At 48.9% G+C, this 16054-nt stretch overlaps 1 protein-coding gene across 1 annotated transcript in view; it reads right to left on the reverse strand.

Moving 5' to 3' along the window:
- Positions 1-16048, reverse strand: part of OTULIN (OTU deubiquitinase with linear linkage specificity) — a 28263-nt gene extending 12215 nt beyond the window's left edge. Inside the window, exons 1-4 of the mRNA XM_029941070.1 lie at positions 15996-16048; positions 8986-9062; positions 3757-3851; positions 420-563 (exon numbers count right to left, since the gene is read on the reverse strand). Of these exons, the coding sequence (XP_029796930.1) occupies positions 420-563; positions 3757-3851; positions 8986-9052 (306 nt within the window). The 5' untranslated portion in view covers positions 9053-9062; positions 15996-16048. The remainder of the gene's footprint in view (positions 1-419; positions 564-3756; positions 3852-8985; positions 9063-15995) is intronic.
- Positions 16049-16054: the final 6 nt, after the last annotated feature.

A 16054-nucleotide genomic window follows, 5' to 3' on the forward strand; every position in this document is an offset into this window, starting at 1 on the left:
CCAGGCCACGGCTACACGAATGCTTGTACCACTATGCAGAAGGTACGGATTTCTCACATTGGAGCCAAACCTGCAGAAATCTGTGTCCTAAAACCCCGACAGGTGCCCGGCGGCTCCACACACAGCCCACTCACAGACACTGACACCGAGTCACACGGCTCACACGCAGTCGTTACAAACTGTGACCACCAGCTCTCTTAATGCAGCTGAATTGTTCAAATAAATTCGGTGACTTTTCTCTTTTGGGAAATAGCGATTATTCTGGGTCCTTTTATGATGCAAAATCATGCCGGCCCCACGAGAATGAACACACCCACATGCTGCTGTCACACCGCGGGCACTACAGGGCGGAAGTGGAAGCTCCTTCTCACAAAAACGATCGGAAACACCGGGGGCTCAAACCTGCGGCGGCAGCGTACCAGCGTGAGCTCCGGGTCCTGCAGCCAGGACGGCAGCGCCGCCGGCTGGCTCATCGCCTGGAACAGCGTGGCCCTCAGTGCACAGTAGTTATCTCCGCGGACTCGCCGGATAGAGGTGAACTTCTGCGACACCTCCTCGTAGCCCTGGGTAAAAGCAGCGAAGAATTCAGAGTGGTCACTACTGACTTCAGAGCGTAGGGAAAGTTTTATTCCTGTGGGAAAAAATGAGCTCCCCCATCATTGTAAAAATGAGAAGAGGCCAGCGGAGGCCTTCACATAAACCGTCTAACTCCTTTTTCTTTTATTAATCAGAAGAAATTAACAGACATTAGTATTGTACAAAACATCAGCATATGTAACAGACGCAACACATGAGAACATGTAAATAATACACCAAATATCATGAAAACACTCCCGGCCCCTGAAGCTGGAGTTAGAGGTCCCTTTCTAAACACAACTGCTGCTAACACTTCCTTATTGATAACCAACTCCTGAGGGGTTAAAGCTGTGTGGAAAGTGACCCAAACTCTAATGAAGAGACAGGGAAAAAAAGATGGAAATGTACTAAGTTTCTATCTCGCTTTTTTAAAAAATTTTTTAAATAAAATTCCTTGGGGCGCCTGGGTGGCTCTGTCGGTTAACAGTCCGACTCTTGACTGTGGCTCAGGTCATGATCTCAGAGTTGGGAGACGGAGCCCCGAGTCAGCCTCTGGGCTGGGTGTGGAGCCTGCTTAGGATTCTCTCTCTCCCTCTCCCTCAGCCCCTCTCACACATGTGCGCTTTCTCTCAAAAACAAAACAAAACAAAACAAAACAAAAAAAATCTCAAGCTTCCATGGTATATATTTTTAAAAAGTCCACATGCTAGAAGACATCTGGATAATCCTATTAGACTCTTTAAAAAGTGGATTCAAGTGTCATTCTCACTCGGTCTGGAAGTGAAACAAGGAAATGAAAATGTTCAGTGACATACATGTTCAGTCACTCAAACACAGTCACCCAAGTGGACATTTCAAAGCACACTCCAAAAACAGCCACCGTAAACTGGTCCACGGGCACCCGGACAGCCTGATACGGATGCTCGAGCGTCAGGATCCGCTTTGCTGCCTCCTGCACTGCTCCAGCCTCATCCTGGGGCTCTGCTGCCCCTTCCACTCATCCTTGACTGTCGTCACTTACACACAGGAGGGAGCGTCACCCTCAACGTGGGGCGGATGCCATGCAGACTGTGCCCAAATACGGGACCCTTGTTATTAGTTTTCGAGGTGCGAGTCACAGGACGATGTTCTAAGCGGGTGTGAAATCATTTCCTTCCAACAATATAAGCTTGAGAGCTGCGTTCTCACTGCATGGCCCCCTCGCTGCCACACGGCAGGGGCCCGCGGAGCACCTCTTGCCCTCTGGACCCCCGGCGATCCCGGAGCACTTGCGACGGCGGACTCAACGGTGATGCGTCTTGCCGAATGCACCGCTGCTCATGCCATTTCGGAGGTGAATCAAAGTTCTACAACCAAATTAGTTCTACAACTAATTACTGCCACGGGCCCCAGAGTGACACTTTTCTAACTGATGTGACTTTGATACTGGTCACTGAAAGAGTCCAACTACACAGTCAAATCGGCCCCTCAAACTAAAATCACTGAGAAAGGATTTTAGCATGAGTTCCAAAATACGGAATATTTGAATAACTTAATAGATACCTTCTATTATGCTCAACCGACTGAGCCACCCAGGCGCTCCAATACCTTCTATTGTGGACCCAGAGGTGCCAATCGTTAGAACAAATCCTTTAAAGAGTCGGAGGTCATGAAATAAAATCGAAGGTCAAGGAAAGCATTTCTGGGGAAGATGAGAAAACATGTGAGGTATCCAGCCTCCTGGATGTCTGTTTTGATAGAGGGCTGTGTGGAAAACCTCTAAGTGGACAATATACCTATGCAGCAGACGGCCTCACCAATTTAAATGTCTGTGGTCTCAGGTACTTCATGACTGAGCTCTCCACCAAGGGCCAGAGATGCGAAGGCCTACAGTTCAGACTCGGGGGGAGCAGAGCTAAATATGGCTCTCAGAGCTTTCGAAGTAGCAGCTACATTCTGAGTCAGGTCAGCCCCTTTCAGGGCAAGCCTGGGCAGCAGAGGTGCATGTGAAAGAGGCACAACAGTTTCTATAAAAATGAGCTCGGGGGCGCCTGGGTGGCTCAGTCGGTTGTACGTCCGACTCTTGGTTTCAGCTCCAGTCATGATCCCACAGTCATGGCATCGGGCCCAGTGTCGGAGCCTCCATAAGACTCTCTCTCTCTCTCCCTTTCTCTCTCCCCCTCCCCTGTCCCCCCTCTCCCCCACTCATGCTCTCTCTCTAAAATAAAAAATAAAAACAAGAGCTAAAGGACAAATGTATACAAATATTTTAAAGTTTTAAACCCTAAATAACACAGATCTAAACAACAACAAAAATTGATACTCCTATCAAATAGGACAGGTCCAATATTTCTAATATAAAAGTACATTCAAATTCACAATGTCAATAATCCCAAGAGAAAAATGACCAAAGGATAAACCCGGAGGTTATAGGAGGTGATGGAAGTTTTAGGTTGAAACTGCCATTGAAGTAGCTCAGAAATGGTCAGAGTGGCAATTTCGCACCGTTCAACACCCTAAGGAATACTGGATTCAGGGCGCGGTTGACGGGAGAACCACAGGGCATCGTGGCTCACCAGCAGGCCCCGCAGTGGGCCAGGGGGTCCAAGTGAACGATAATCCAGCCCAGGCAGGACCACGTCATGGGCACCCACAATGTCCCACAGCCTCAGACCTACCGCAGGGTCATCAGTCTATGCGATGGGACCAGGAGATGCCTCCAGAAGACAGTTACAAAGGGAGCAGTTCCAGATGCCTCTGCACAGGGAGTGCAGGGGAGCCCGCACCCCTCAGACAGGAAGGTGTGACCCCCAACCCAGGTAGGGACAGTAGGTGTGCCTCTGCTAGTCCCATCCCCAAGGCTTTTCCCACAGCAGGCCAGAAGGACCTGGCCCCAAATGACCCCGAGAGGACAACCAATGATTGACTCAACTCTGAGAGGCACAAATCTACATCTAGCAGATGTGTTTTTCAAAGAAACGAAGTAACTAAATAACTGATCCTGACTCTGTATTAATAATGGGACTCAGAACAAGTCCCTTACCTTTGGAGTCTGTTTCCTCATCTCTAAAATTAGACCAATATTTACAAAGTCAAACAGCAGTTGTTGTAACTATGTCTAAAAATACAAAAGGACATATTACGTAATTACTTATGAAGACTACTTGAAAGACTGGGACTTTGTGCAGGTAGGCGCCGTACCTTTTTCATACACGTGGCTTTCTGTGTATTTCCCCTCCATTCTTTTTTGCAGTAGTCCATAATGTCCATTTCGGGAGCTACACTTAATCTGGCTTCTGTTGAGGAATCAAAAAGGGGGGTGGGTAATGAAACGAAGCATCATCAAAATAACAGACTGCTTTAGTCAGAGGTTACTTTTGCTCTAACCTCATTCCAAAAAGATCCAGAAGGCTGCCACTACCTACCACCAACATGTCACTCCCGGATAACCTGGAGGCCTTCCAACGGGGCCTCCCTCGTCACGTACCTTATTCCCCACACAGCAGCCAGGGGGCTACACTTCACACAGAGTCAGACAACAGCCATCCCTCCCGGGTTCTAAGAGCTCCAGGAATCCTCCCCCCCCCCGGCAGTGGAATGGGTCCTTACTTCCTACAAAGGCCCCATGTCCTACCCCCACCCCAGCACCGCCTCTCGGGCCTCTGCTCCCACCCCTCCCCACAGTGGTGGCTCCAGCCCCACCTGCCGCCTCGCCTGTGCTTCTCAGACACATCTGCGGGGCTCCATCACTCCCCATCTACCGGTCTCTGCGCAAATGTCACCTATCAGTCCTGGGTCACAAGGCCACACACAGCTTCACTTTAGCCTACGCTGTTTTGTGCTCCTTCTTGGCAATGATCAACACCTGCCTATTTCTTTTTCTGCATTCCTCCCCCAAGTCCCCACACATTCCCACCCCCACAAACACAACATGGCATAACTCCCTGACGGCAAGGGCTTATTTTGTGTCTCCACTGTGATCTCAGAGCCGGGAATTGCGCTGACACGGGTGCCCGAGAATACTAATCAAATTAGATGTGCAAGTCTCAGCCATGAAAAAAAATATCTAATGGTTTTTTATTAGCTTTCTATATCCATTATACAAAAAGATAACAACTACTTTAACAAAACTGTATTAGTCTTTATTTATTTATACTCTGCCTGATCCCAAAAGGCTATAAGCTATTAATAATAAGCCAGAAACTAACAGCTCTCAATGTTAGCCCAACTACGGACCTCATTTGACTGTAATTATACATTAAAAATATAACCTGCAATCAAAACAAATTATATAATAAAAAATGGCTTTTAGATTTTCCTTGTTTAACATATAAGGTTTGAGTTTCATTTGTGAATCATGTGTATGCATGCACATGGCGGGTGTTCTAGGAAGAAAGTGAGGTAAATTCTCAGGCACATCTCGGCCTCCTGTCTAAATTATTGAAGAAGTAAATGTTAGCGAGGAAATCAGGATGTAAAGACAGAAGTACCTTACAAGGTACTTACTCCTGAGGAAGATATAAATTAATAACACATTCAGCTCAATTCGACAAATATTAATGTCTAACACGTGCAAAGCACTGAGCCTGAAGCCGGGGCTACGACGGCCGTGAAGACCCGGGCTCTGGCCTGGCGGGTCTGGGATGTGCCACCTGGTTTTAGTTGGCAGGCATTCACGAGCCAGGGCGTAAGGGACAGAGGGCCGGGTACGGAACACAGGTCCCTTCCGCAGGCTACGCACATGGAACTCCCTGTGGCCTGAGTCAGGACGGCCTTGAACACAGACGTGCCCTTGAAGCACAACACACAGACTATGCTGCATCTCAGATACAGACCCAGCAGTGCTTAAATTCAAAACCCATACTTTGAGCGTCTACACCGCAGAGGGAAGAGTTGCTCGCATCTGCCTCCTCGCTCACCTCCCCCAACGTACAAGAACTGCAAGCATGCAGGGCTGAGGGCACTGGGCGGTGGTTTCCAGCAGGCAGCGGTATGAGCCTGTACGGACAGCACACGTCCGGCTCAGGAAGGACCCCGTGGGCCGGCCCGCGCTCCTCCTTCCTGCCCACACCGAGAAAAGCCCTGGGCCCCGGGCAGGTGGGCATGGTCACTGGTGCCAAACCCAGAGCAGGAGGCAGGAGACCGCACCAGGTCGAGAGGACAAGTCACAGGCCACAACCCTGTGCTGAGCGAGAGGCCGGTGGGAGGCAGTGATGGCGGGGAGGTGGGGAGGACCCACAGGGCTGCTCGAATCCAAACGACACTCCGAGTCAGTCCTGCAGCTGTTCCTCGGGAGGGAGGCTCCACCCACCACTGCCCGCCCTCCACCAGGACAGGATTAGAGGCGCGGGACGGGCAGTGCCTGACCGCAAGCAGCTTGGTGTGCACACCACGGATCCTTTCTGTATGTAACTGCAATCTACAGACTCTCACTATTTGCAAGAAAGAACATTTCTCTTTAAATGTTTATTCCTTTTTGAGAGCGTGTGTACACCAGCGGAGAAGGGTCAGAGTGGGAGGGACAGAGGATCCAAAGCAGGTTCCATGCTGACAGCAGAGAGCCTGATGTGGGCCTTGAACTCCCAAACTGTGAGATCGTGACCTAAGCCAAAGTTAGACACTTAACCAAATGAGCCACCCAGAAGCTCCAAGAAAGAACATTTGAAATGGGGGGGGGGGGGCAGGAGGAGAAGGAGGAGGAAAGAAGAAGAGGAATCCAAAGGAGAAGCTGCAAACTACACTGATAACCAGGAACTCAAATAACCAAGAGGTCTGGTCCCGACCCTCATATGGTACCAAAGACAAGGATTCAGAATCTGGAAAGATGTGGACTTAAAACTGAACTTCAGAAAGCTGGGACTCTCAGTGAAAGGGTGGGCTAGGGCGAGAATCACACTCTTTCTGTAATGGGCTAGAGAGTAAATAATAACACAGGCTCTGAGGGCCGTAAGGTTTCTGGAACAACTACTCAACTTTACCATGTGTGAAAACCACCACAGACAGTATGTAGACTAAGAGATTCCAATAAAACTTCATGTATAAAACCAGGTGGCACATCCGATTTGGCCAGGGAGCCACAGTTTGCCGACCCCTGGACTCCTTGGTTAATGAAAGGTGTTTTCGCTAATAATGAGAGAGCAAAGGAAACCTTTCTGCGTTGGTCCGGGCTCTGGCTTGGGAAAGAGGGAGTCTCCTTGCGAATTCGAAATCACAGGCTGACTCCCATACAGAGCCAGCGCGGGGATGCAGATCAGCCCCAAGACCCTGGATACCAAGCTTAGAAATTAGCATAACGTGGACCAAGGTCAGTGACACCCGGGTGCCTAGCGGGAACAAGGCAACAACACTCAAGGCAGAGCGCCCCGAGCCCTGTACAGAAACGCAAAATCTGAGCTTACAATTCAAACTTTGAAGAAAAGAGAAACAAGCAAAAATAGCACATGGAATCATCAGACCTGCCAAGGTTTTCAGGGAATGAAACGTTCAGATCCGGAAGAGGAGGTTTTAAATGCTTGAAGAAATAAAAGGAGTAAGAAACACGAGCAAAGGCCAATAAACTATCAAAAAGAGACCAGGCAGATCTGAAGGGAAAACAGAACTTTTTTAAATAGAAAGATTTTATTTTTAAATCTCTACACCCGATGTGGGGCTTGAACTTACATCCACAAGATCAAGGGTCGCATGCTCTACTGCCGAGCCTGCCAGGCGCCCCCAGAACTTTTCCAAAACAGAAAGAAAAAGAGATCCGAAGAAACAGTGCAGAATGGAACAGAGGGGACAAGACAGAAAGTCTAGGAGGGGGCATGTGCTGAAGAGGGCCTGGATGACTGAAGGGGGCTGCGCGCACCAGTGAGAGCTCTGGAAGGAGCGTGCAGGGAGAAGGAGAAGACAATACTCAAGAAGATAATGGCTGAGAATGCTCCCAAACCGATGCAAACTAGGCCTCTAGGGATTCAGAAGGAAGACACCCTCAAGCAGCGTGTTTTTAAAACGTCCACGCTTCGCAGACATCAGAAAGAAACTGCAGAGAAAACGACACGTTATCCAAGGGTCAGTGTGACTGCAGTTCTGTCGCTCCCCCAGAAATGACGAGACAAGGGAAGAGAGTTCTTAAACAACAAAGTGAAATAGAGAAATTTTCCAGCCAAGAGACCCTTAAAGAGGCACTTCCCAAGGACCGTATTTCAGGAAGGGCACTGAGCCCAGAGGGACGGAGGTGCAGGGAGGACTATAAATGGACCACTGTATCGGGGACGAAAGCTAGGAGGGACACAGCTCGCTGGAAAGCTAAATCACCCGCAGCACTCGGAGGGCTACGCCGGCAGACAGGGTCGGGTCCCTGCAAAGAAAGCAAGAAGGCCCTACAAATGCAGCAGGGACACCGATGAGTGAGGAAGCACTTTCTCCTCAGGCCCACGACTGCCAAGGACTCTGCGCCAGAGTGAACGGTGTGCAATGGCAGCAGCAGGAACAGCGCACCGGCGGAGACTTCACGGAGGACGCGACAGTGCGGCCCGGGAACACACCTGACTGTGGACACCGGACCAGACCCCCGGGCTGGACACCCACAGAGCACATATCCGAGGGCTAGCCAACTCCTTGTGAGGACGACTCCAGAAAGCCTTGAAAATGATCAAAAACCCCCGCTTTGGATCATGGGTCCCTAATCACACATGTGACAGTTATTTTTGATGCCTGTAATGTAAACAGAGGTTAGTTCTCAAAGACCAGCAGAACACACACACACACACACACACACACACACACACAATAGGTCATGGGAGGGAAAACGCCACTTAGGGATCGTGTACGGCATGTCCCCCGCGTGGTGCACCCCCTCTCAGCCCCAGCCCGGGCCAGCGGGGAAGGCCTTGTGGCCAGGCGCCCCACAGAGGGGGCCGGGGGCAACCCCTCACCCTAGCGGCGATGGGCCCCTGGGTTCTGGGCACGGTGTCAAGAGCAGGTGTCACTGAGCAGAAACACGGACAGAAAGTCATGAAACGACGAGAGGATTCGGGTTACTGACCCCGCGATGGCTCTCTCACAGCCACGTGGCCATGTGCAGGCAAAGACACGTGGAGCCGCTGGAAAGGAAAGGGGCGTTTCAGGTCCGAACTCTCTCTCTAAGAACAGGAGGGAGGTCACGAGCGGAGAGAGGGCGGTGGCAAGAGATTAAACAAATCCTCACGGTACAAAAACGAAACGAGTGTAGAGGACGCAGGGAGAACATGGGCGTGGGATTCTTAAAACCTCAGGATAGTGCCCAAACATACGCAGCAAAATGGATAAGCAGACGCAGCTAAGAGCATATGCAGAAGAATGTTTCCTAGAAAGCACATCTCAGTATTTTATCGGAACGGATACACCGATTTAGCTGCATTTCTACTATAAATAATAAGAAGTCTATGAATAAAACAATTCCAAACATACCTGATAACCCTCTTTCATGTATAAGTAATTCTTTCTCCTTTTCTATTTCATCCGCGGCACGATACATGTCCTCCTCACTGAAATCACACCAAATTAGACATTTCAAAAATGTGTTGCACTGACATTTTCCCTCTTATTACAATATGCGCTTGCTTAAAAAAGCTGTAAGACACTACAAGTTTAACTTTTTCATGTTACATGATGGTGACTGCTGAAGTTGGCTCTTAAATCCTGGATACACGCGTTTCCCTCACTCGGCAGTTTCTCACGTCACAAGCAAACTTTACAATCACTACTTTAAAAACAAGGCACAGGAAAACATCAATTACTACAAGTCCTCAAAGCTAAAAACCCTCCCAAGGCTCCGCGCGCTCCCTGACCCCCACATTCACGCAGCCACCCACGTCCTGTGGCGCCTAGCCCGCCTGTCCCACGTGCTTGAGCTACTGCCAATCTGACTGACCTGGGACTTACGTGATAGGCTCCTGAAGAGTCTCGAGACTCAGCTGGTGACTGAACGGAACCTACTATGTACTAGAAAGGGAGAAAACCCCACGGGTGCCAGACAAGGACCGAAAAAGCGTCCTCTCAAGATAAACCACAACCTGGCAACGATGAGAAACAGAAATACCAGCTCCACATTGGCTAAAACCACAAGACGCGTGAAAGCCCACATGGTCCAAAGGTGGACAAAGAAACATAACATGACGGAGGACAGAACAGCCTCCATGCCAGTGGGTGGTAAGATCAATAAACTTGGAGGCCCCCAGAAAGGCTCAGGGACTAGAGGTGCTAAGACACCCAGAGCTGAGAACAAGGAGACCGGCTGGTGTCCATGTGTGGTGTAATCAGACCCCCAGTTCCCTCTGCCAGCACGCCCATGAGACAGAGGCTCCAGGTACAACGAATCACAGGAAGGGGTTAATAAGTTAATAACAAACAAGGAATAAAGCGACTGACCCGAGAAACTCCCATTCCCAATTACCAGGGCACCCCAGCTCCTAGCACATGGCCCAGCACAGCAGGGGAAAGAGGAAGGAAGGGGTAAGCCAGAGCAGGAGACAGAAGAAGGGGTACTGGGAGGGGCGGACCGAAGTGGGGGATCTAACATACCCACGTTCTCCCGTGTCACTGAAACCCTATAGTGGCTCCCAAGAAGCAGGGAAGTCTATACATGGACCTAACCCGCCACTCTAGTCTGTTCTCCACAAGTCCTCCCCACACACCCACCTGACCAACACCAGCCTAGGTCTTTACACCTGGCTCCCTCCACTCCCTCTGCCTGGATCACTGCGTAACACATCAGGACACACGCAGCTGCAGAGCGCCATGGTCAGAGAGCGGGCCCGGAAGTCATACGTCAGGGTTTAGCCACTCCTGGGCCCCTTACTGGCCCTGTGTGTGAGCCCATGGAAATGAAGGAACTATACCTCTCAGCACCTAAGTTTAACCACCTGTACATAGAAGACAGTAAGAACACTCTCCTCAAAAGACTGTTATGAAAGGACACATGTAAAACATGAGTGCTCTGACAAGTCAGCTGTTCTTATTCTAGACGACAGAGCTGGTGCAACGTATTAATCAACAATTCTCCCGACGGTCATTTCCTATTCCTTTTTTTCCTCTCTCGATAAAGGTGATGGTGTGTGGGGGCCTGCTTTTTAAGGTACTGTGGGGCTGAGGGGACATCTGAAAAGGTACTTTCCAGGTGCTCTGACCTCCATGAGAGTCCAAGGAAAAGGTATGGTGTCACCGGGGGAGCCCACGCCAGAGGCAGAAGCAAACAGAAGCCAGATCCCCAGGGGCCATACGTCAACCGCCTAAACTAAAGAGTGACTAAATAGGTTAGTACTCTTTCAATAATTTCATTGTATCTCCTGGCCTCCTTCCTGGAGGCCTTCCTTCATCAAAGAGGAGAGAAACTGTGATCCTACAAAACGAGCCTTGCAGTGAACCACTTTCTCGATCATCATCAGAAGCACGTCTTCGGGCAGGCCACTTCCCTAATCGTGGCCTTCGTTTTCTCATCTTCAGAGTGAGAGGAGTGGGCAAGATCCGTGTGAGCTATGAGGTTCCTCTTCCAGGCCTTAGGTTCTAACACACTATGAAGCTATCTGTTGTTAAAAAACTCTACTTCAAGCGAATTCTGTGGCTACGCTGCAGGTACCTTTGGCTCTACTTTTGTCCACTTCCTTTTTAACCTGCAAAGTAAGCAAAGTGCAATCACAACCCCAGGGCCCAGAGGAAGTTCCCTAAACAAGCATCTCTCGGAACAGCCAGACATATAAATTCCCCCAACGTCCAATAGGAAAGGGACAAAAAGAAATCGACATGAGAACAAAATGCAGAGGGAAGACAGAGGAGAAGGAAAGATTATTGGAAATAAAAAAGCAGTGATTCAAGATACACAAAAGAAGCAAAGGAGAAACTGGTTAATAGGAGGCCAGAGTGCATTCAAATTACTTTAGCCACAATCAGATTTCATTCAGATCCTGTGCACAAATGCTTGCTAACTTCTCTAGCCACCAAGGACAAGCATCCAAGGACATTTACTAACGTCACAAAGCCACCAAGGAAATGGTAATATGGCCTCTAATTCCTTGGAGAGAGAACAAATTTTAAGTTTAAGCAATAAGTTCTATTAGTATGGTCAGAGAAGAAGATCTCTAACAGCCAAAATGAAATAGTTACTCAACATTAGGACAACCAATAGGAAATAGAGAGAGAAAAAGAGAGAGGTGACAGCAAGAAAAAGAAAAACCTTAAGAAACTAGTTCACACAATAAGCTTTTGCTCTAACCTTCTTAAACATCACTAAAGCTGAAAATGACAGATGAAGCATTATCAATTTACTATACATAAATGTATATTTATAAATGTATTACTTATTATGTATGTTTTTGTGGTACATTTATTACATTTAAATAACCAGAAGCTTGAATTTTTGTTATGAGAAGGTAGGATGGTGCAATGAAAAGAAAAAGGGTATTACACTGTAAGAGAAAACTGTCAATGCTGACCAGTTTCAGAAATTCGGTAATCTTCTGTGTTTCTGAGTCAAGTTGGAGTAGAAATCGGGAGTGTTTACCATCCAGCACTAAGAGGCCACCAAAGACTCAACTGATCCCCACAGCAAAAGGCTTCCTTCTAGAAAATGTACAGAGAGCTAGAAAACTAAGACAAAGTCTTAAACAGGACTTGATTATCTGGGGACCGTGGCATGAGAGTCATGCTCAATTACACGACTCAGTTAAGCTTTAAAACCAAAATCCAGTAAGTTCTACTTAGAAAATTCCTAGAAATTCTTAGTTTAATACCATAATGTTATTTTAAAGTGTGTATTTTCAAGCTCCCGTTTTCTCTTAAGCTAGAGATGAAACTGTAAGGACGCAGGTCTAAAACTGATTCCATGAGACAATAGAAGTGCACACGTTGCCCAAAGAAGGGACCACCCTTGTAACACCGAGTCAGGAAAGACCTTTAACATTTCTAAGGGCAGGCCTAAAGATGGAGGGTAAGACTAGTCAGGCCCTACGTGAGGGTCCTGGGCCCACTCTGTGATTGGTCAAAGTTACTGCCAGTATTGATAGAGGGTAGGGATTGGATCGCTGTGCCTGTGTCGCCATTTCCTGTAACGCCCTCTTCCTAAAAGAGCCCCTGCCCCCCAATTTCGGGGCTGGCTCCACGTGGATCCACTGCAGCGGTAAAGTCTGTGAGCTAGAAGCTTAGGCTCCCTTTGCTTTTGCATGCTTGACCCGGTCTCCCTGGTAGTCTCTGGTTTTGGGGGGCGATATAAAATCTGGGTATAACAAAGTATTTTATTCTTAATATTAAGGCAATATATATGATTAAGTTACATGACTTTGCAAACTAAATTATAATCTCTCTTGCTCTGTTTAAAGACCTGAACTAACGATAAATTTTTTGAAAACTTAATTATACAATGCTTACGACATACAGACAAAATTGTACTACTGCCAAGAACAAAAACTATGAACTAAAAACATAGAGGTCAATGAAGTAAACGTTTCTGCAAAGCCAATTTTTCAACTTCTGATATAAGTAAATATGTTAATAGGGTCTATGCAAAGGGAAGACAGCATGTTAACCACTCGCCATTATGAATTTGCATTAAGTTCCCCTTTGTTCTCTAAACACGGCCAAACTGAATATGACTTTGCTCAACTCTCTGGACTTGAACGCTGCAGTTCATGCTTAACTTGGCCTATCCTAGAACACCAACGGCCCAGGCAGTTTTGGTAAGATGGTGTCAACCACTGTGACAGCAATGTACCTTCTCACAAGGCACAGGAAAAGCAGAGACCACGCAACCCAGCCTTCCTCCACCACTTAGCGGCTGTAGAGATGGGTGAACAACACGCCAAATGCAGGAAAGTACCGGCACCCAAGCCAAAATTCCACCTCCCTCCCGCAAGTGGACTTTCCACGGCTGGCTCATGCTACTCCACGTGACGTCCAGAGGTATCTGGGGCCAACCCAGACATCCTCAACAATGAGGTCTGAAACCAGCTTTACATCCAGGTGGGAGAAGGGGCAGGAGGGAACAGCTGTTGCCCTATCAGACACCCCACAGGGGGTAAGGAGTGAGGCAGGTGGGAAAACACATAGCAGCCCCCAACAACGATGGTTTAACAACTTTGGTTGCTTGCAGCCCTTCTGAAAATCCACAGCTTTCATCAGAACCTCAGCCCAGAAAATACACCTAAAAGTTCACCTTCAACTTCAGAGGGGCTCACGGACATGCTCTCCACCATCCACAGCCAGCCTACAGACCCTAGATCCAAACTGTGTCCCACCATCAAGCAGACAAAGAAGGGCCTCAGGAGCAGTCTCACTTCTCAATTCCCTAAGCATGTCTGGCCTGGCCACCAACCATGTCCCAGGACCACCCTGGTCCTCAAGCACTGGGGCATGGATTACCTTAGCTAAGGGCAAGAAGTGGACACAACGAAAGTTTCAAATGTAGGGGTAGGATGAGCAGGAGAGCATCACAGCCAGCCTGCTCAGAGGCACAGTGAGAAAGCTTCAAGAAAAGTCAACTAAACCTGGTCTGATCTAAGACTTCTTCAAATCAGACCACAGTCATCTTGTGGGCCATCCTCAGAGCTTGTCCAGGGGATGACAGCCAACCACAACTCTTGAACGAGCTAGGAGAGGTCCTTACAAATCATGCTCCTCTGCCTGGTTCTGCTGAGAAAACCAGAAACCAGCAGGTAATGCTCCCACTGAGGCACAGGGAACTTGGCCCTCAAACCTACTCCATCTCCCTGGCCAAGCTGCACCTCTGGAATCAGCACTTGTTTCCTAATATGTAAAATGACAAACCTAGGCTGAGTGTCCCCCCTCCCCGCCCCCCAGATCACGTCTGTAAGTCTACTGACAGCAGTAAGAAGAGGTGTGCCTCAAAACGTTTTGGAAAGAGTGCTCCTTCTCACCATGACCTACTTCCCCAGGTTCTGACTCTGGAAACTTGCCAAATAAGTATGCATACTTTTAGGAACAGGATTCTGGCCCCAAATTTGCTGCATCTCCCCGGCGGGGGGCGGGGGGGGGGCGGGCACATGAGAATGCTCAGGCCAAGGCTAAGGGGCAGCTTCTGGAAGCAGAGTCTCTCACCGGGGAGTGCCGGCTCTGACCACCAGGGCAAAAGCAAGGCAGCAGTTAGAAAGCAGCATGGGCTGTGGAGGGGCAGAAGCAGAAGACTCCCCCACCTCCCCCAGCCTACTTTACCCTCTGCAGAGTCTGCAGTAGGTCCGTAACCCAGAGAGCAAACCTGCAGCCAGAGACCAGGTCAGCTCACCCATGGGTCTACACAGCGGGTTCAACTTAAAAATCAAGGTATATCATTAAAAAGCCACAGTATTTGGATTCTTTAAACACAGAAAATCCAGCAAGCACAGGATAGAACATAGGGGACTCTGACCCCAACAGCGATGGCCACAGCTCTCCACGAACCCGCGGCCCACATCTGGCCAGCCTCGCTCACTTAGGTTACCGGCACAGCTCCTGGTGTGAGTTTGCCACAGCCTATTCCAAAGCTTTACCAGTAACCATTAACACATTAAGTGTGGATAATACCATCCCAGAGGATTTAGATGCTCAATAAATGAGAATGTCAATGCCCATGGTAAAGAACCGGGCACACACAAACCTGCCGAGCACCCCTTTTTAGGAAATGCCAAAAAGAAATCTAATTTGAACACACCTTACATTTCAACTTGCCAGCCAATTAAGCTATCTGTCAAGATAGTTATCTGGGTGCTTTCATTAATTCTGTAATTCAAAGGCAGTTATATGTGCCTAGAACCTGAAAGGTACAGAAAGTCTCACCCTTCAAATGTATACTCTGCTTCCACCTCCCCCACCCTAGACCCTTGCTAAAACTGTAAACTCTTCCGACTTTCGCTGCCTTCTTTATAGTGCGCTGAATAACTGCTGCCACCACCACTGCCTTTCGTATTTAAAAATAAAGGGGCAGGAAGACAGTTTGTTAAGCTTTTAGCCTGCAAAAGAGAATGGGGTCAGCCTCGGTCCAAAGTCTATTCAACAGGTGGGGCGTTCATCAAACGGCAACTTGCCTTCCAAGAACAAACTTGTCGTATGGCTCAGTTTTCTTTCGGCTGTGATAGAAGCAACTTACTTCCTTCCCCAACCAGGTCGGAGGAAAGGTTCACTGGGAGTTAGTTACAGCAATATGCTTTTCCGGTTTGTTTCCCAAGTTTTTGGAGCTCTGTTTTAACTTTGGAGCAATGCAGATATAAAAACAGAGGGCACTGGGTGACCAGAAGTGGGGGCCCTGCGGGGAAACCATTTGCACCGACCCTGGATACAAGTGTCTTCGAACTCCTCTCTGTCGCCGACGACCTTACCCCGAATACAGGGTGCTACGGGCTCTTAGCCGGCTACTCCCCGGCCCACCCCGCGCCCGGCCTTCCCGAGGGGACCGAGCCCAGCGCCCCCGCCCACTCCCGCTGCTCCCCGCGACTCACTGCTCGGCTGGGCACGGCACCGCGGTCCGCGGCTGCCCGCCGGCCGCCGCCTTCCCGCC

Source organism: Suricata suricatta, chromosome 6 (assembly GCF_006229205.1).
Source record: "Suricata suricatta isolate VVHF042 chromosome 6, meerkat_22Aug2017_6uvM2_HiC, whole genome shotgun sequence".
Classification (NCBI taxonomy): domain Eukaryota; kingdom Metazoa; phylum Chordata; class Mammalia; order Carnivora; family Herpestidae; genus Suricata; species Suricata suricatta.